Source organism: Anser cygnoides, chromosome Z (genome assembly GCF_040182565.1).
Source record: "Anser cygnoides isolate HZ-2024a breed goose chromosome Z, Taihu_goose_T2T_genome, whole genome shotgun sequence".
Classification (NCBI taxonomy): domain Eukaryota; kingdom Metazoa; phylum Chordata; class Aves; order Anseriformes; family Anatidae; genus Anser; species Anser cygnoides.
The window spans coordinates 65,699,648-65,720,001 of NC_089912.1; the positions used below are offsets into that span (position 1 = coordinate 65,699,648).

At 46.3% G+C, this 20,354-nt stretch overlaps 2 protein-coding genes across 3 annotated transcripts in view; one reads left to right on the forward strand and one right to left on the reverse strand.

Annotated features, from left to right (window-relative positions):
* ADAMTS12 (ADAM metallopeptidase with thrombospondin type 1 motif 12) overlaps positions 1-5,757 on the reverse strand; it is a 171,468-nt gene extending 165,711 nt beyond the window's left edge. Inside the window, exons 1-3 of one of the 2 annotated variants that reach the window (XM_048051242.2) lie at positions 5,512-5,646; positions 1,284-1,410; positions 409-770 (exon numbers count right to left, since the gene is read on the reverse strand). In XM_048051242.2, the coding sequence (XP_047907199.2) occupies positions 409-770; positions 1,284-1,293 (372 nt within the window). In that variant the 5' untranslated portion in view covers positions 1,294-1,410; positions 5,512-5,646. Of the gene's footprint in view, positions 1-408; positions 771-1,283; positions 1,411-5,511 lie in introns of both variants that reach the window. The other variant, XM_013181607.3, reaches the window with a different exon arrangement.
* A 7,643-nt stretch (positions 5,758-13,400) lies between these two features.
* Positions 13,401-19,743, forward strand: RXFP3 (relaxin family peptide receptor 3). Its single transcript, XM_013181801.3, has one exon. The coding sequence runs from the start codon at positions 13,560-13,562 to the stop codon at positions 14,898-14,900; it is 1,341 nt and encodes a 446-aa protein (XP_013037255.1). The 5' UTR covers positions 13,401-13,559; the 3' UTR covers positions 14,901-19,743.
* Positions 19,744-20,354: the final 611 nt, after the last annotated feature.

Genomic DNA, 20,354 nt, shown 5'->3' on the forward strand with positions numbered 1-20,354 from the left:
ACATTCCCTTTAGAAGAAATTAAAGCAGAAACTCACACCCAGACACGCAGCAAAAGCACTCCAACTACTAACAGGATCAAAACAATGATTATACATTTGAATGGCTTCAAGCCATAAGACAAAGAGCCCAGAGCATCAGAGGGGGAAAAAAAAAAAAAGAAAAAAAAACATGGAACTAGTCAAACGTAAACCCCAAAGAGCCTCAGCTCCAACTTTTGACCTACTGATTCTCTCCTCCAAAATTCCAAATTACACCTATAATAATAAATCATTTCTTTTAGAGAACTGTGGCAGTAAAGTATCAGATTGGCACATTCCATTTCTTAGCACACACACTCATATACCGATGTTCTAGCTTAGTTCTAATAAAACCAAAATTAGCTGAGAACCCCTGTAAATGTCACTTACCAGGCCGCTGCACGTGCTGATTGCTGCTGTCCCGCTCCCAGAACCTGGCTGCAATACTGTGCCAATGAAGTGGCAATGAACGCCTGAGTGAGTTGCAATCTTTGCACTAGTATGGTTGCCACGTCTCTTCTCTACTATGTAGTTGTGGGAAAGAAATCCCATGTGGGCAGTCAAGTTGAAAAACAGATCCTTCTCCTTGTGGTTAATTTTATAATACACCGCATTTCCTTTTTTGCTGAGATCTCTCTTCTTCTTCGTGTTTGAGATGTGGTGGTGTAAATTAAAAGAAACAAAATGCCCACTTGCATCTACTCTTGCTGGATCAACCACGTGGTATTCTTGCAGTGTCTTGACAAATTGCTCTGAGAGGAAGGGGAAAAAGAAAAGAAGCAAAACTAGGGTAAGTGCTAGCCTGTTCAGAGGCTGTGTGATTTAAAGGAAAACTTGAGAGTGACAGAAGTTCACCACACAATCCTACTGGCACAATGGCAGACAGTACACAGACCACTTTGCAATACAGTCCTTACTTGGACTTTCTACTCTCCAATCACAACACATTTTAGAATTTGAACATTCTCCTTTTTAATTATTTTGTCACCATGCAAATCAAGTATTGACTCTCCCCATTCCCAATCCCACAAGAACTAGCAACACTGTCTTTCAACTAAGCACACTAGGCTCTGATCAGGGAGAAGATCCCCACACATTCAGAAAGCTGACCACCTGAAGGAGGAGATAGAGCCTTACAAATACACATAGGAAAATGAAAGAAAATAATTCTAAGCAGCTTGGTGGTCAGTAGCAACAGCTTTAGCAGATGCTGCAGCAGAGGCAATTTTATAGAGTGGTTTTGAAAGAGAATAAAGTAAATGTACCATTTTGCATAAGGTTTTCCAACCAGGATAAGATTGGACACCTTGTCAGAATCTAGAAGAGGAAGAAATCAGGATCTACCAGGGAATTAAAGCATTGCTGGCATTCTTGTCTCTTGCCACAGAACACCTGTCACCGATTTAAAAAAAAAAAAAAAAAGTGTAAAACTCAAAAGCCCCAAGCAAATAACAAACCCATGTAAGACACAGCCCCTAAGAACTCATACCCTAAAGGCCAGATCTTCAGCTGGCATACTTGATTTCAGCCCAAGAAATCACAGACTGAACATATTTCATCAAAAAGAAAGTGTGAGGATACATGTCATTTCAATTCCTCCTTTCCTAGGGCTGATCTCTATTTCCAAAGCCTCAGCTGCTTATACATGAAATGATTACGTCTCATTCATTAATTAAGCTGGTTAACAAAGCAGTTAACCTGCTCCATAAGCTTTTCACAGCAATTTACTCCTCCCAACGACTGATAAGGCAATCCTTCTAGACACACATCTCTCCACTGACTACACCTTCCAAGCCACACAGGATAAATCATGCCCAGACACATTATCAGTCTGGATTCATCGCCTTTGGGAAGGAACATAGCTTCTCCATTCCCATCAGCTGCAGTACGGGACACTACTGCTTGTGCGTCCTCAGGCTGTGGGCACTTCAGACACGTGCAGTGAAACAGTCCCAGTCAAAAAACAAGCAAACACACATCACACTTCCCAGCACACAAACTAAACTACATTAGCAATTTGGCCTTGTCTCAACAGCATCTTTTATTCCAGAAGCAAGCTTACCACTCTCCCATACAATAGATTTCTTTGTATGCAAGTCTTCCCAGCAGCCTACAATGAATTTGTGCCTTCACAGGATAAACTACAGCAGTGGGCTCTTAGATCTCCACAGCTGCAGGTCTTGCCAAGAGGAAGACTCACACCTACCGCAAATACTGAGAGATGCCTCCTGCCCTTGTCCGCATCAGCATGGTGGGGACTGAGAGGTTGAAAACTCCATCCACACATTCCTGTCTGGAGTTTACACAGCGGGCTGACAGCACAGCAAGCGCCTGCTGCCTGACAATTTAGCAGCAGAAGCTACACTGAGGCCCTCCCTTCCTCAAAGTTTAGGGGGAAACCTCCAGAGGAAACCTCTCCTCTCTAGAGGAGAAACCCCACAAAAACATCTTAACTGAAGAAGCTGCCTTACAAAACTTCTGGGTATTTCCCTCCATGTCACATACGATGCTAGCAAAGGCTGGGTTACAGAGAATGCTGATAGACCAGGCCCTCATTTCCCCATTTTTCAGCCCAGTTTATGGAACAATCTAATTAAAACCCTGAAGGAAATCTTACTTTCCACTGGGCAATACAACTTTGCTTGATGTCTTGAGCATTTTTGTTATGGCTTAAGTGTTAAACTCCATGCAAGACCAAAGGCTTGTGGTTTTGGACTTCAAATTGTTTGAGGAAGTTTTTTATTTCAGCGCTACAGTAATTAGTGTGTAGAGGTCAAGGCAATTTAGACATCATTGGTAAAACTGAAAACAGTGCCTAAGCATCTGGTGACACCAAGATTATCAAAGCAGAGAAGTCTAACTTCTTCCACCCACCCTTTCAGTACTCTTTTCTAAATGTTAGTCACTGGAGAGTGGAATTATGCTGAAATAATATTATACTGTAATATAACCGCAGAAATGAATTATTAAAAAGTCTGCAAAAGACCGGAGGGAATAAGATTACAACACAATGAAGTTTAACAAGATGAGGGTAAAGATATTTCTGCAAGTTATCATTATCAATATTAGCAAAGGCAATCCCATCAATATTAAAAGAATTAACTGAGCTCCATGTTAAGCCTAACATACCACTTGACCTTTCTAGCTGGAGATGAGAGTTTGAAACCAAGACAGGAGGTACAATTTTGATAATACCTTTCTGCTTTCCTAGGAAAGAATAGCACTCAACAAAAAGGAAGCGGCAACAGAGAGAATAACTTAACACATGCAGTCTCTCTGCACAAGAATAATGGCTGTGTTCATCAATATTGACTTCCTCAAACATCCTACAATAGCAATTAATACACATTAAAACACTACAGGCTAACATAAAACTTAGTGCCAGCAAACACAGAATAGAGGAAATGCATCTTGGTGCCAGTGATGATCTTCGGGGCTGGCATGCGGCTGGCATGGCAGGGTGTTCTTCGCATTCTCCACAAAAGCCCTACCTGCCAAGTGGCCCTGCTTGGGATTTGCATGCTAGGAAAGGGAAGACTCCCCAGGGATGCTTCGGAGCTTCGATGTGGACACCACTTTGCCTTCCACAACTGCAATCTGAGCACACTGGCTTGCATTGGCGCCCTAAGCATGGCTGTAACTTCACATTAAGAAAGACACATTCAGTCTGTGCTTTGCCTCGGAACCACAGTGCTTGAATGGGCCCTTCTGGACACATGGACTAGCAAGGTTGGCGAGCAAGCCCCAGGCCCTTGGGGCTTGCTTAAGAAATCTAAGAATTGCTCAGCTCCTTTGAGAAACACCCCCTGCAGACCCTGCCAATTCTGTGACTTGACAAACATCTGATAATATTTAAAACCACTGCTGTCTGTACCACTCCTGTGTGGATTCAAATGCACAACACATGGCAGAGTACTGCCTATATTAAGAACTGCTGTATACAGAGCGGATAAACTAGGATAAAGAGAAAAACATTCACAATCTGTCACACATGACAGGAAGTGCATAACTCCTTCTAGATGGAAAGCTTTTTTTTCTGACAAAATTCCTTTAAAACGTGACACATCATCACTTGCCATTGTTTCAACTTCATCCTTGCAGTTCATCTGCATCTGCTCCTCAGACCATCTGGCTTCTTTCCAAATGATCACGAGGGTAAGCACTAGTGTTGCTCACTGCTGTCAGATGTCTTCCCAAGCCAAAGAATGGCTCTGTACCCACAAAACACCCCTGAGCTGAAAAGACCCATCCTGGGGATCAGCCACTCAAAGAGGCCTTAGACATTTAGCAATGTTTAACTCTCTGACCAGCCACACTCACTGTGGATGCTGAGTGAAGACTGACACTTAACAGCTGTGCTAGACATTAGTTTTAGTCCTGACCATTGAATGTTTCACACTTAACGTTGCATTCAGTCTTCCTCTGAAAAAAAAAAAAAAAAAAGCTGAATTGTCCCTCTAGACAAAGCTTAGAAAATGCTGTGCTTAGAAAACGAAATTAATTCTACATCCATTTCCAAATACCTGGCAAATAAACAGCTATATGTGGTAACACTGCTATCCCTGTCCCGTCCCTCTTAAGCGTCACAGAAACGCAATGATTGTATTCATTCACTCTAAATGTATTCTATGTAAACTAACTTCAGGATAATTGTTGCTCATTTTCCAAGCAGCTTATTTAAACACTTTCCCTTTCCAGTCTCTCTGAGGGGCACAGAAGACTTCCTCCTCTGTGCTCAGGCTCTCCCACTGACTGCACCACAGCTGTCGATTAGATCGGGAAGGTTTTCCGAAAGCAAAAATTCCTCCTACATTTTCAAGCCTTCGACCACTTGGCAGAGTCTTCCAGCTACTCATGATTTTCCTGTCTTGGGAACTGCTTCTCTTAATGCTCCTTAAACAGGCAACAGCATAAAATTTATGTTACACTACCCTAGCTGGACGTCCAGCTGCTGTGAAAGGGTGCAGTAAAGTTAAGCCACCTGAAGAAGCAGCCCAACATGCAGGGAGTGGTTGGCAGGAGGCTTCTCCAGCACGGGAGCCCTCAGCCTTAACATGCTGTCCTTGATGAACAGGAATAACTCAAAGAGTTTATTTTATATCCCAGGAATACCAACCCTTTGTAGTTTGTGCTGTTCAGTTCAGCAGTGAGAAACGATACTGGTGTTTAGAGAGATGCTAGGAAGGAAAAAAGAAAAGGATTTGGCGGTGCCTTTGCAGAGCACAAGTTAAGGACTTCCAAAAAGCAGCAGGAAGGCACAGAAGCACTGGACGTGGAGCTCACGCTCCAGCAGAGCGTAGTAGCAGCAAAGCCTCGGCGGGGCTAACACACCGGAGATTTCAGTCTCCCCTGAGTGAATAACACCGGGAAACAGCTACTCGGTCCTGCGGGAAACAAACCCGGAGCCGGGCTGCCCGGCGGGGAGCCCTCCCCGGCCACCCTCCTTCCCTCCCTCCCTCGCTCTCCCCCTACCGCCGCCCGCGTACCGCTGACCTTGCCTCCCGTCGGGGAAAGGAGACCCGTCCGCCCCGCAGAGCGCCGGGACGTGGAGGACGAGGAGCCAGAAGGAGCCGCTCGCCGCCCGGCTCCGCGGGACACATGGCATGGTGCGGGCGGCGAGCTCCGGGGACGCCTCAGCCGGGCCGCGGCATGGCCGGGCAGCGGCGGCCTCCCGGCACCGCCCGCACTCCGGCGCCGCTCCCCCGAAGGGCTGCGCGGGGCCGGCCCGGTGTCTGATTTCTGCCGGCGGAGGAAGGAGGGCCGGGGTGGGGTGGGAGGGAAGGGAAGGGAGACGCTGCGGGAAGCCGCTGCCGGGAGCCCCCGCCTCGGAGCCGCCGGGGTTAAGGCGCCCCAAGGGAGAGGAGCGAACCGGGCGGGCAGCGAGGCGGGGGCTGCCGCTCCCCTCCGCCCTCCCTTCCACTGCCTCGTTTCCCCGGCCCCACAGCGGGACCCCGCTCACACCGCCAAGGTGCTCGGGACACGCCGGTGGTCGAGGTGTTGGCCGCCGAAGAAGCGAGGCGTCGACCCGCCTGAGGTCAAAGGCTGCGTAGGGCCCAGCTGGCGTCTGCAGCCCCTGACACGGAGCGGCCATTACGCGGTCTCCAGGCTGCTTCCCCCTGTATTGCTGTGTTTTCAGGGTGTGTTACCGTGCTGGGGCTAATTCCAAACGTCACCCCACAGGTTCTTTGTAGATAAAGTTTGCAATCACCTCGTCAGTTACACTTTTAGCTGGGCACTGTGTACTCGTCACCATAGATCACTAAACTCAGCCTCAGTACCAGCCCACGCACGTTGTTCTGCAGGTAGCTATAGATGCGCACACATGGCACCATTTTGATGCTGTCATAGAATCGAATAATAGAATCACTAAGTTTGGAAAAGACTTCAAGATAGCTGCTCCAACCATCACTCTACTACCACTGTCACCCACTAAACCATGTCCCTAAGCACCACGTCCAGCATTTCCTTGAACACCCCCAGGGACAGTGACTCCACCACTTCACTGGGCAAACCTGTTCCAATGCCTGACCACTCTTTCTGAGAAGAAATGTCTCCTAATTTCCAACCTGAACCCCCCTGGTGCAACTTGAAGCCATTCCCTCTAGTCCTATCACTAGTTATCTGCAAGAAGAGGCCGACCCCTGGCTCCCCACGCCTTCCTTTCAGATAGTTGTAGAGAAACTGTGGGTTCCTCAGTAGCCCCCTGCTTAAAACTGGCCATCCCATGTGTTTCTCTGATCATTTCGTGACAATCTGGACATCATGATGGACATTCTTCAGGCTTTCCCAAAGGGGAAGATTCTTGCATTAACTGAGGAGAACTCTCAAACTCCAGAGAATGAAAATGCATGAAAGAGTTAAAAATCCAAAGATTTCTAAATGAGTTAGAAATGTGGCTTCTCCCAGGCTTGGGACATGATAGCTCCAGAAATAAAACATATTTATAAAAGAGTAGTGATATTTGATTCATGAGTCATAATGTGCTCTCATCTAGCTAATGGAGTGACACAAACTATGAAGAAGAGGGTGATTTTGTGTAATATTGATATCCAACAATACTTACCAAAAGAAGATTTGTTCATTGCAAGGTGTTTATTTTGATACAGCTGTCCATATGTTTTGCATATGAGTAATGTTATCTTGCACTTTACAGTGACAAGTTTCCTGATGTGCTTACTGTTAGGATTCTTTGAATAGTCTAGTCACATATTGGGCAATAGACGCTTCTGTGACACTGGAAGATGTAGTTTGTTTAGATCTTTACCAGTACATCCCTGACATTAATTTAAAGCCAAGTGTGACCTGAAATTGATATAATATATAATTTAATAATTGATATAATATTTAATACTTGAAGTTTAAAAATTAAAATATTTAAAATAAATTTGAAATTTAAATAAATATGAGATATCTATGGTAAATAGAATAAAAAGGGAAATGTTAAAATGAACAGAACAGACTAGGAGCACTGGAAAGGGGGGATGAAAGTTCAAGGGATTGGCATATGTTTACAAACTGCTCGTTTCTTGAAGGCAATCAGAAAAGCAGTCCTTCTGTGCGAGGCATGTAACTATTTGCTTCAGCTTCCCGTCATCTTTTGGGTAGCTGTTCAGTGTGTATGCAGTGATACAACTAGTATTTTATGCAGGACCATATCTTGGCTTCCTTCTCAGCAGGACAAGTTAACTCCCATTGCCCATAATTCTCTTGAAGCATGAGATGTCTTTCCTGCCTTTTTTCTGAAACTACAAAGTTTCTCATTCTGGACTAACTCTCTCAACCTGCTCTTTCCTGCTTTCTTCCCTGATACCTCTTCTCCAGACAGCATCACATGAGAGAAAGAAAAAAAAATCAGGATATATTGAAGAAATAATGGCTTAAGGAACTCTAGAGGGTTTGTGGAAATGTGGGTGTTTTGTTCTGATTTTTTGTTGTTGTTGTTAATGACTGAAAATTGTAGAAGTAAAAGCCATACAGAATGGAGAAAAACAACTGTGGGAATCTGAACCAAAATCTCTATAATTCCCTGGGCTTTCTGCCAGCTTCCACACACACACACACACCAGAAATGATTCACTGGGTGTAGTGTTAGAAAATATGCTGGGGTCAGTAGGATTCCTGCTTAAGAGCTGCAGTGGTGCTAGCCGACACAGTTCCCTACATTTAAAATGTGAAGCAGTGGCACAACTAGAAAGCGCTTAGGTGCTCTGCAGACATACTGAGGCCAGCTACTTAAATGCACTGACTTTATGGCACTCTGTCTTCCCAGTACAGGCCTGATTTAGGAGAGCATTTGTGGGCTATGAAAATAAAATACTTCTATATTAAACCATGTAGTCATTCACAAGAAATAGTTAAAATCTAATGATAAGGAATTAATTAGTTGCCTCCTTTTCCAAAAGAGGCATAACCTGAGTTTTTGGAACCTTTTGTGAATGTTCGGGCTGTTTTTATTTTTATAATTCGACTTCATTTACAAAAAGGAAAAGAATACACCACCACATCAGCAGTGTTCTTGTGGCAGCAAAGGTATTGCAGTTCAGAAACTGCAGCTCAACACAGAAAATCCTCTATATTTATTGAATGAAGATCAGGAAAAAACAAACAAAACAAACAAACAAAAAACAACAACAACAAAAAAAAAACAACAAAAACAGGATTTGTGATCAAGAGACACTGTCAAACCACCCATGTCTGAAACTTTTTAAATTTCCTTATGTAGACCTGAAGACCAGAGGTAAAAGAAAAGTGTGTAATACTTTGTGTACTTGTATAAACGTGTGCAGAGGGACAGAAATGCAGTGGTTATGATTGGTGAGGAACTACAACATAAATGACATGATCTGATATTAAGGAGTTGCAAAAAAAATGAAGCTCACCTGAAAACAGTGAGAGAAATTCTGCTTCACTGGGAATGAAAGTCTCCTGCCCACAGTTTAAAGATCTAAAAGGCGTCTAATACGTGCTTGGTTGTCACTCCTCCATTCAGTAGATAGAAAAGATGCCCCTGGAGAAAGATGAATCCCCTTCTGCCATATGCAAGGTGAAGCACCATTTGGACCTGGCTGTCTGTTAACTGTGCAGGCGGCTTAACAATTTCCTTGGACGGGAAATGTTAAGGAGAGAAATCACATGTGAAGTGGTGGGCCATGTTAAAACTACGAAGTATTAGCAGAGAAATGAACTGAAAGGGAATGACTCTGAATCCCAAAGACTCTGGTGGAAAGATTGGTGAGTAATTATTGTGCATCTGTTCCTTTTTTTGGAGACATACTTAGAAGGAAGTTTGTAAGTACGTTTTTTTAAAAAAATCTTTTTCATGCTTTTTCATTTAGAGTCACAGTCTCTTCACCCAGCTAACTTCTGGTAATTGAGATGAAAACAGTGTTGGATCTCTCACTTTCCATTTCAGTTCTAGTCTTTAAAGATTTTTGGAATTTCATAAGTTACTCATGCAAAAAATATCTGCTTACATTCCACTTATGGCATGTCTGTGGATAGGTTCCAACAACAGAGCGAAGCAAACTCTAAAGTACTACGTGGTTCCATTACATGAGATTTTTGGGATGCTTACATTCAGAATCCTGATGAGTGTTCAGACTTGGGTTGTTATTTGTAATTGGTCAGATAATTCACAAAATGATCCCTTTCATGTAAACTTAAAAGCTCATTTGATCTTACTATCCGTATTAACAATTTTGAAGCAAGCTTGTGAAGCAACAGGTCACTTTGAAATTAACTTTCTATGAAAATTAGTGTCAGGAAAATATGTTCTTAGTGATGTACATAGAAAGCAGATGACGAGAGGATGTTAAGATGATTTTTATTTTTTTTTAAATTAAAATTTATATCTAGGTTTAAATAACGCTTTCTGGAGAACATGTCTATTCTGTGAAGTTTATTGATCATGTTTTCCTCTGGTCATGATGACTGTGTTATCTAACCAGGTTTTGTAATGAAAACCTGCTTATATTTCCTTCTACACTTTTAAGAAAAGAATTACTGTGAAAGCCTTCCCATGCTGTATGCACACCAAATTGCACCAAATCTTCACTGTCAGGATGTAGAAAGCAGAGCTGTAAAACCCAGTTCAGACTGTAACAGTTCACTATCTGAATATAATCAAAATCATGAGATCATAGCCACGAGCTCATAAAAAGCCAATATGAGACCATATGAGTTCTAGAAATTAGAACTGAGAAAATAAATAAGTATGAAGTGTCCTTTCATTTTTCCTATTTCCCTCTATTTCCCTTTCTGCCTCCTGGTCAAATTAAAAAAAAAAAAAAAGTGTTTTAATTAGAAGAAAATGCCATAAAAAGAATTATTCATAAAACAGTATCCTTTGGCAAGAAGGTAACATTTAAGAATAATGTCAAGCCCATCTAAGTAACACATTAATAACTCTTTGTAATGAAATCCATTCAAGACCTTTACCATTACCAGTCTTTTTTTTCAGTATGTCGAATAGAAAAAAAAATACTTTGCCCTAAGAAATAGTCCCATTTGGAATGTTTCTGTGTTTGAAATAATAATACAATATTTCAAAATATTCAATATTTCAAATATATTCAATATTTCAAAATATTGAAATATTGAAATATTTCAAAAACGTGCTTTAAGCTAAAAAATAAAAATTAAATAGAGGCTGTCATACTGAAAACAAAGCCCCATCTCCCTTGATAAAAAAGTTTCTGAACAGCATACAGCTGCTTCAGTCACTGCTGTAATCATAATCAATCCTTTGTTTTTGTAAGAGCTTTGTAAAGGAAGCAAAAAATGACATGGATCCGCCAGGGCAGGGTGAACTGTATGAAAATTATCATTTTCAGCGAATGTGTATTTGGCATGTTTATCTGAAACACTATTAATGCAATTCGGGAAATGCATGCAGGCGCACATTTATCACTCATACAAGGGAGCGGTTGCTGTTGGTGTGAGCTGGTGCAAGCTTTCCAAGTTTACTCTGTAGATAGATGCTATCTGAAGTCGAGCAAGCCAAGCTAGCCCAATGGGTTCTTTTAGCACAGTATTAAATAAACACCAAAATGCCTCTCCAAAAACTCTAAAGGATCCGCTTGAGGTTTCAGAAGCAAGCAAACCAGACCTTATTTCTTTTATTGCCAGAACTCTCCTCTAAAGCTTACGCCCATCTCAAGATTTTGGGGTTGTCAAAAAGACTGAGCCAGTAACACAAGTTGCACTGGCACTTTGATGAAGGGAAGACTCCAGGAAGTTTCACATTGCAACAAGTCTTTAGCAGCATTGCTGCATTGACATGGAACAAGTGGAAAATAATATTTCCCAGAATAATAATCATTAGGTAATGTATCTGATGAATTTTGCAATAGTTTTTAAAAAAATCTGGTGACTTTTTTAAACATTTTTCCAGCTACAGAAATGTTCTGATGATGTGATGAGTAAATTATTCAGTGAATATTTCATTTATTATTCATCTAGCTTTAGCAAGTTCCTTTACCTACCTCTAAAACTTCTTCTCTGAGGTGAAGAATGACGAAAGAAAAAGACAAACCAGTGGAGACTGGAAAGCCTGTCTGGTGGCCAGAACATGAGCAAAAAACCTGGACAAGCAACCCGTGCTTGCAGCCCTGATTTCAAAACCCACTGCCAGTATTCCCACCAGCTACCTCAGTTCACACTTGGTGGCTTTTTCTGGGTGGCTAATGAAAAAGCAATGTATGTGCAGGTACAGTTTCCCTCCTCTCTCCCCGATGCATCTTTATTACTGTGCAGCCTCCACAGTGTACCAACAAGATACACAGGGCAAGGGAAGATTCACACGACATAAAAAAAAAAAAAAATTCATGCAAGACATGGTTTCTGCAGTTTTCCCAGTAAAATGCTTAGAACTGGGTGTACAGGCAGCAATGTGGTCAGAATGGGGCAGAATTCAATCCAGAGAAATCCACTTCTGCACTCTGTCCCGTCACTGTGGTTATGTCTGTTACGGTTGTTGCACTGCTGGTGCAGAAAGATCCTCGACCTTGTGTCCTGCCAGCACTTTTGTGGTCTGCTGTGCAGCACCAGTGGGGCTGTTGTGTTTCACTGCAACCATGGCATAGTCAGGGGGAGAGAACGTCAGAAAGTGATGCCATTCAACAGGCTAAGGGATGCATATTAATGCCCTACTATTGAAAATACTACCTGAATGCAACCCTGGTCAGTGATTAAGAGGTATGCAAGCCTAGAAAGAAATCCGTAACTTGGAGGAAAGTGGGGAGGAAATGTCAGGGGTCTGTCTTGCAAGGCCCTCTGTGTCCAGCCTTTAGAAAGCACTTTATTTCAAAATTTTCTTTCATCCTGGTACCAATGCATTTAGCAAAGCAAGCCTTCTGGAGGCAAAGCCTTCCCATGGCATTACACTGCTGACTCCAGGAAGTTATTCCTTCATTATGTGCCATAGAAATGATGCATAAAACTTCCTGATTACCCCCGTTCCCCGTTAGCACTGCCGCTGGCTGGTACCTCCACAGGGTCACCGCAGCTGGAAAGCAGAGGGAAGGGTGGAACCACCGGCAACAAATGGCACACGGCCGTGTCCGTGCAGGAACTTCCATCAAACAAATCATCTTGGAGGCTACGGAGAAACAAAGCCGCCTGTTAAACCTTCCTTTAATCCCCCCCACAGGATCCATTTCTCCCTCGAAACCTGCCCTCACTTCGGTCCATTCAAAGCCGGAGGTGGGGATAGGAAAGCCCCGGATCCTCTCCCCACCTCCTGCCTCCTTTTCCTCGGGGGTCTCGCAGGGATCGCGGCCGGGGGCCGAGGCACGGGCGGCTCCCGGCGGCTGCCGGCGCTGCGGGGCCCCCTGCGGGCGGGCGGGCGGCGGCCGGAGCCGCTCCGGGACCTTTCGCTGCCCTCCCCGGGGCTGGGGGCAGCCGCACGGCCCCGTGCACCTGGAAGTCGAGGACGGGCACCGCCAGGCCGCCCCGGGGCTAGGAGGGGGGATCGGCAGGATGCCCAGCTCGGGATATTTCGGGGCTCCGCGGTTTGCCCGTCCCCATCCCGCAGGCGGATCTTTTGGGGACGGAGGAGAGCGCCGCGGGACGGCTGCGAAAGAGAGGGGGTCAGGGGGCTTCTTCACGACCTGAAACACCGTGCAGACTTTTTTTTTTTTTTTTTGGGGGGGGGGGGGAGGTGTTGATGAGCACCACCCCGGCTCGGGGGCGCGCATCCCGCTCCCCTCCCGCCCGCTTTTCCCAGGCGAAGGCTCCAAGCGGGACGCGTAAAGCCGGGGCGGGGGGAGACGGGGGACGAGGGGTTGGGGTTGGGTTTTTTTTGGGGGGGGTGGGGGGTGGGGGGGGCGCCGCTCTCAGCACCCGGGAGAGCTCCGCCGCCGCCGCCGCGCATGCCCCGGCCCCGCGGGGCGGATATAACAGCGGCGGCCGCCCCCGGCCCGCCCCGCACAGCCCCTGCTGCCCGCTCCGTGCTGCTCCCGGGGACGGGGAGCGCTGCCGCGGAGCCGTCCCTCTGCCTTCTCTTCCCTCCCTTCTCCCCTCCGTCCCTCCCCTAGCATGGGATGGGAGAGCCCTGCGAGCGCGGTCCCTGCTCGGCAGCCGCCGGCATGAAGGAGGGAGCGGATGGGGAGCCCTGGGACGCGGCGCTGGACTGGTTGGAGGGAGCCCCGATGGGCAACAGGAGCAACGCGTCGGCTTTCCTGCAGCTCCTCAAGAACATCAACCTGGAGAGAGCCGATGGGATGCAGGGGGACAGCTCCGACGTGCTGCGGATCGTCATCTCCCTTGTGTACTCGGTGGTGTGCGCCCTGGGGCTGGTGGGCAACCTGCTGGTGCTCTACCTGATGAAGAGCAAGCAAGGCTGGAGGAAGTCCTCCATCAACCTCTTCGTGACCAGCCTGGCGGTGACTGACTTCCAGTTTGTGCTGACCTTACCCTTCTGGGCCGTGGAGAACGCGCTGGACTTCAACTGGCTCTTCGGCAAGGCGATGTGTAAGATCGTCTCCTACGTGACGGCCATGAACATGTATGCCAGCGTCTTCTTCCTCACTGCCATGAGCGTGGCTCGGTACCGCTCCGTGGCTTCAGCCTTGAAGAACCAGCGGCGAGGTGACCCGCTGGGTGGCTGCTGCTCTGCCAAGTGGCTTTGCGCACTCATTTGGTTGTCGGCCATCCTGGCTTCTCTGCCCCAAGCCATTTTTTCCACCACTGCCACCGTCTTTGATGATGTGCTCTGCCTCGTCAAGTTCCCCGAGGGCCGAGGCAGCAACGCCCAGTTCTGGCTGGGTCTGTACCAAACCCAGAAGGTGCTGCTGGGCTTTGTGCTGCCACTGGCCATCATCAGCCTCTGCTACTTGCTCCTGGTGCGCTTCATCAGCGACAAGCACGTTGGCAGCACCTGCAGCGGCCCCAGCACCAAGCGCCGCTCCAAAGTGACTAAGTCGGTGTCCATCGTGGTGCTGTCTTTCTTCTTGTGCTGGCTCCCCAACCAAGCGCTGACAACGTGGGGCATCCTCATCAAGCTCAACGTGGTGCGCTTCAGCGCTGAGTACTTTCTCTCCCAGGTGTACCTCTTCCCCATCAGCGTGTGCCTGGCGCACTCCAACAGCTGCCTCAACCCCATCCTCTACTGCCTCATGCGCAGGGAGTTTCGCAAGGCACTGAAGAGCCTCCTCTGGAGGATCACCTCACCTTCTCTCACCACCATGCGCCCTTTCACCGACACCACCAAGCCCGAGCAGGAGGAGCAGGCCCTGCACACCTTGGTGCCCGTACACCCCATCGCAGCTTCCTCCACGGCTGCAGCGGTGCAGCCGGAGCTGGCTTACTACCCGCCCGGGATGGTGGTGTACAGCAGCCGCTGCGACATGCTGCCTGCTGCCTCCACGGAGCAACGCTGCTGAGATGGCTGGGGAGGGGTCCGGGGGTGGGACTGTGGGGTCTGCGCAGGATGTGGCACTGGGACACTGAACGCCTGGTAGGGACGAGGGGAGGAGGGATGGGCAGAGAAGCCCTTCTGGGGTTGTCTGTTCTTGGAGGCTTGTTGGTGGAAATCGTCTCGCAAGTGTGTGTCATCCCTCCCCCCGCCCCCAGCCTGGAGAACAGGAGTAGGAGAAGGTGCCTGTGGTGCACTGGGGATCAGAGTGTCTCTAGGAGATGCTTTTTAGTGCTTGCACCTGTCCTAGCTCCTGTGGGAGCCCCGGCTGGGGGCACACGGTCGGATGCCGGGTGTGCGGGGCCGCGTGGGATGAAGCGAGGCTGGGGAGCCCTGGCTGTGCTCCCACAGCCCAGCAGCACAGCCAGCAAGGGGCCAGCATCTCTCCTGCCCCTCTGTGCCTCTGTGGCAGAGAGGAGGAGTGGAGTTGCTTTCTTGCTGCTGTGTGGCATCACAAATGATGCCAGCCTGGCCATGGTCACCCCTCACCAGGCTCCAGTGAGGGCACAGGCGTCAGGCAGCCGATGTGGGTACAAGGCTTCTGCTTGTCCAGGCTCGGATCCTTTCCCTTCTCTTAAGCACCCAGGAAAGAAGGGACAAGGAGCGTTGTGCTCCCCTCCAGATCCTTGCAGCATCTGCTTTTCCATCTCCCTCGTCCCCTCTGCTACCGCCGTGATACAGAGCAACCTGAACAGCCAAGGAGAAACCCCAGGGCAGGACTTGCAGCTTTGTGGTGAGGTGTTGCTTTGCCTGGGTTTGGAGGGGAGGGAGTGACACCCCCATGTTCCCTGGCATCGTGTCCCCCAGCCTCGCTGCTGGGGGAGAACCCACAGCCCCAAACTTTGTGGGGTGTCCCTCCAGGGGCACGGAGGCTGCAGGCTCTGCCCTTGCGCATCAGACTGTTTGGTAACTCGCTGCAGGAGACCAGCACGATTGTAAATAAAGAGGAAAAAACAGATTGCACCCACTTCAAACTGTTTGCTCCAGGATACTTCTTGGTTCAGCTAAAGCCAAGCACAAAGGTTTGTGTTCTGCTAAAGTCTTTGTTAAGGGTCTGCATTGATACTTGCCAGTGTTTTGATTAATTCAAGTTCAAATACTCTGGTGTGAGGAGCCCTAGAGGCTGCAGTTCGGAGCTCTCACCCTGGAGAAGGGCAGGGGGAGTGCCTGTCCCATCCAGTGTTCCAGAGAAACAGCTGGGAAATAATTCGGGATTGGTCTGAAGTGAACTTTTAAGGGCATGAAAAAGTGTAATTTCAAGCTGTGAAACTTTTTATGGTAAGGTTATAGATTTCCTTTTTAAAATATTTTTAATATGAGGAAAACGATTTTAAATGGGAAGGTCAAAGTATTTCTTTTAGAAGATGGAAAAATGCAACAGTTCTGGCTTTGTTGTCAAAACAGGCTTATTAATACCCAAAACTGCAAGTGGGATGAATATATTGATACAATATTCAAAAGCCCTCTCTATTTCCACCTCCCTCCCCTGCAGCCTGACTCTGCTAAGGAAAAAAAGCGCTTCTGCAGAGGGTTGTTTGTCACCTCTAAGCACAAATGCAGAACAAACTTGCTATTTCTGTCCAGAGAAAATTGCAGTGCCATTAGTGGCAATTATGCTTTGCAGACTCCTTTAGGTTTACTGTACATGCCAATAACTCCTGTTGTAAAATTCCAGTTTGATCTGGGAGCAGCTGGTTCTGCTACTTGTAACAAGAAGCCGTTCCTTTTTTCAAGTCAGCAGAGACTTCTACTACAGCCTTGGGTGCTTCCTAACTGGGAAGATACTGAGATTTGCAAGGTGCCTGGAGAAGAACAGCAGAAGTGAGCTGGCAGCTGATGGACTTCTTTATAAAGATGCAAAGACTCTGGGGGGGGAAAAAATCAGATATATCCACAGAAGAACTTGAGCATTTAAGTACTGTACAACCGTCCCTCTAAGTTCATAAATGCTGACTGGGCTGCCAGTTGAAGTGTGTAGGTACTCAAAGTTTTTCAGTAAAATTTTTTGTGCCTAGAAGTGTGCTCCTGAGCATGCCTAAATCTGCTTATGTCTGTAGCACCTCTCTGCATTTCATGGGGATCCCGCAGTCAGGACTGGCTGCTGCGCGTACCCTAAGGGGTACTCTGGCACAGGACACCCTGTACCAGGCCACACCAAGTTAGGAGGGGCTGCAAACTTGACTCATTCTCCCTGTCCCTCTGCATCTCTCTCTAAATATGCTTCTCCTGCCCTGCCTTCAAATGCGTGTGCAGATTATACTCTTTCCTCTTCCCTTTTGAGGTACTGCTCCAGTGGGCAAAGCTCCTGCCCACAATCTGGGAGATGCTCCTTTCCGTATCCCTGGGGAATGACTGAATCTCCAGGCTTCTCTGTCGATGTGCTTGAATCCTCTGGCTTGAAACAGTTTCCAGATGTATGAGGTGCTCACTGTTGTGGTTCAGAAAGTGAACTGAGTGCTACTTTGCAGCATAACAAATAGGGCATGAGCCCTAGAGAGGAAGTACCAAGATTTTTTCCTTGTATGAATAAACACAGAAGAGAAATTGGATCCAGGTCTGGCTCCCAGGTTTCACCTTCCAGAGGAAAATGATTAACCTGGCTGTATAATCACAGGCTTATTCTTGCTTCCGGATTCTGGTTCAATTAATGTTTCAGTATGCCATGCGTGATGAGATAGCTCTCATAGCCTGTGAGCTTTCTGGCTGTATAAATCTACCAGTCTAATGTGTCAAAGGATTTGTAAGAAGTGCATTCGGGTGTTATGTGTTCTGGGAGAAAGCCCTAATACCTGTGCTAGCAGATGAAGAAAGCTACACTGTTGTGTGAGAAAAGTGTGCCACAAACGTCTAACTCCAGGGCTCAGACAGACTTGAGCATATCTCCACAGAACAGGAAAAAGCACCTAAATTAAGAAGAGAGGATGGATCTTGAAGCCAGATTCTTTTCTTGGTGTTTGCTATTGAACAGCAGAGCTTCTTATTTGGCTTGCTGTGATTGTAATTCCTATTCTCAAATGCTTTAATGCTCTTGTGCATTACATAGAAAACTATCCAGGTATCTGAAATATAGATTTGAATTTCAGTAGATAGTGAATTGCCTAAAAGACCTCCTCTGTGGTGCTCAGCATGACAAAACCCATGTGCTTTTGTGGATGTCGATGTACACATTATTTTGTGGCAGAAAACCAACCCATAGTTCAGAACAAATCATAGTCATGATGAGAGGAAGCCTCAGATACTTGATCACAAAAGATGTAAAAACCTTACGTATGGCAAATCACCTGACTAAGACAATATCCTGGTTGTGTAGAGAGGGACTGGACTATGGACTAAGAGGGCTACTCTCTCTTAAGCCACTGATCCACCAGGTCTAGGTCACAGATACGGTGTTTGAAAGAGGCACAACTCATCCACAATTGGTCAGAGGTTGGTTTATGCCTGACCTGCAGCTCAGGCTGTGTAGCCGGTCAGTGTGTGTCCAGCGTGGCCAAAGAGCACGGCTCTGGCTGTGCACGAACAGAGAGGAATTTTGCTTCACGTGTGCTGTGAGTCCCAGCTATCCGTGCATGAAATCTGGGCTCCGCGTTGCGTGGGCAGTGGCTCCAGCCTGGGCACGGGGAGCACTGGCTGTGCGCACAGCATCAGGCATGGGGCCAGAGCAGATGGTCTTTCCAGCTCCAGCCTTGAGAGTACGTTTTCACAGCAACAACAGGGTATCGTGGGTTTTCCTAAGTAATCTGTAAGTTGCAACGCTCTTCAAAAGCTCCTGTTTCCTCCAAATATTGGTGTGTTCGTTTGTAACAATCACCTTTTCGTGGACTGAAATAAACACAGCTGAAGTGTTTAAAAAAAGCGATACTCACAGAGTTCTTTAAGAGATTTTTTTTTTTTTTTTCTTTATGGGTCTCGTCCTGCTGGAGATTCCTCTTCGGGTGCTGCTCGAAGTGCACATCGCTGAGGAGCGATAGGAACCCGAAGGTGCAGACTGACATCTAGTGACAGTCTGAGAGAACCTGCAAAGCCCAGATATTCTGATGAGGCACAAAATCTGATTGCCCAAGGACTTTTAAATATCTACCCCCCTCAAGTAACTAACCAAGCTCTTAATACATTAACAACCTCACATCTCATTTCCAGGTTTCCCTTTGAAATGCCTCTTTGGTAGAAAATGTTTGAATCATTTTGGCGCTCATTTCAGCAGTAAAGCAATGCAGTCCCATTCGACCCTTTTCACTACCATCTGCCTTACAACTTGGTTATTCAGTCGGGTGCCTGCACAGAAAGCTGATGTAACAGACATCTGTGAGCTGAACAGGCATCGGCAGGGGTGCAGTGCGGCTCAAGGGCATTAGTGTGGGAGCCTGGTCGGTAGTTTTTAGTGAGGGTTATTTCTCTCTTGCTTCAAAAGAGAATTCTGATTAAGCCGTCCAGAGGGGACTATGGGAAATACCTTTTTGTCATGATTGCTCAGTTATAAGAGCTCCCTCCAGGTGCACTCTCAGCAGCAGTGATCAAAACAAAGTCTGCAAGAGAAGGTTTGGCAGTGAGTTAACTTATTCCTTTGCTAAGAGTGGCTGCTAACACACCTTAGACATGTTCCCTAGTTGCAGAGAGTTGTTTTCATTAGAGTAAATGCTTCCAAATCCATATGAATTTGCACATATGGGCAGGTTTCTCAGACTATGTTTGTGTGTAGCCTCACAGTAATTCCCTAAACCTTATGTGTAAGATACAGACTCACAGGACACCAGAATAAATTGGGGGAAAAACAAACAAACAAAAATCAATGCCCAAACCCAACGAAACAGCTGGAGACAGAAAACATTTCTTTCATCAAGCAAAATTTTTGAAACCCTGACCTATCTCCTTAGGGAGTGCTAAAAGAAAGTTAAGGTGAGTCACTTTAGACTAACCAGATTGGGGAAAAAAATAAAAAAAAAATAAAAATAAATAAAGATAGCTCATTTTCTTGGGCTAATGAGTTAACATTCCTCCACAGAATCTGTGCTGTTCCTTGCTTAGGCCACCTGAATGAGGGCAGTCATTGCAGAATGACCAAATTAAGTATTCAGCACTGACTTGTAGTGTCAATGTTCATTGAAGCTTTCCACTTTCATTCAGAAGTCCCATTTAGCTTCCTGCTGGATAAAACTGAAATCTTGTAGAAAAAAATGAGTTTTTGCTGTATTTGTGAAAAAGTTTCTGATCAGCTTGGACAAGAAATATGAAAATCAAATTACTTTCCATTTTTTCTTTTCAAGCCCAATCCTAAAGCTGAGATAATAAAGTTGTTAGCAATTTATAGATACCAACAGCTAGTCCTGGGTCAAAATGATGGGGAAATCACATCTGACCAACCTGATAATCCTCTATGATGACACAACTAGCTTGGTGGGTAGGGGTGTTGATTATCTCAACTTAA

Bases quoted from the DNA above. Each gene is read 5' to 3' on its own strand.
- RXFP3 (XM_013181801.3), top strand. From the start codon at position 13,560: ATGGGAGAGCCCTGCGAGCGCGGTCCCTGCTCGGCAGCCGCCGGCATG.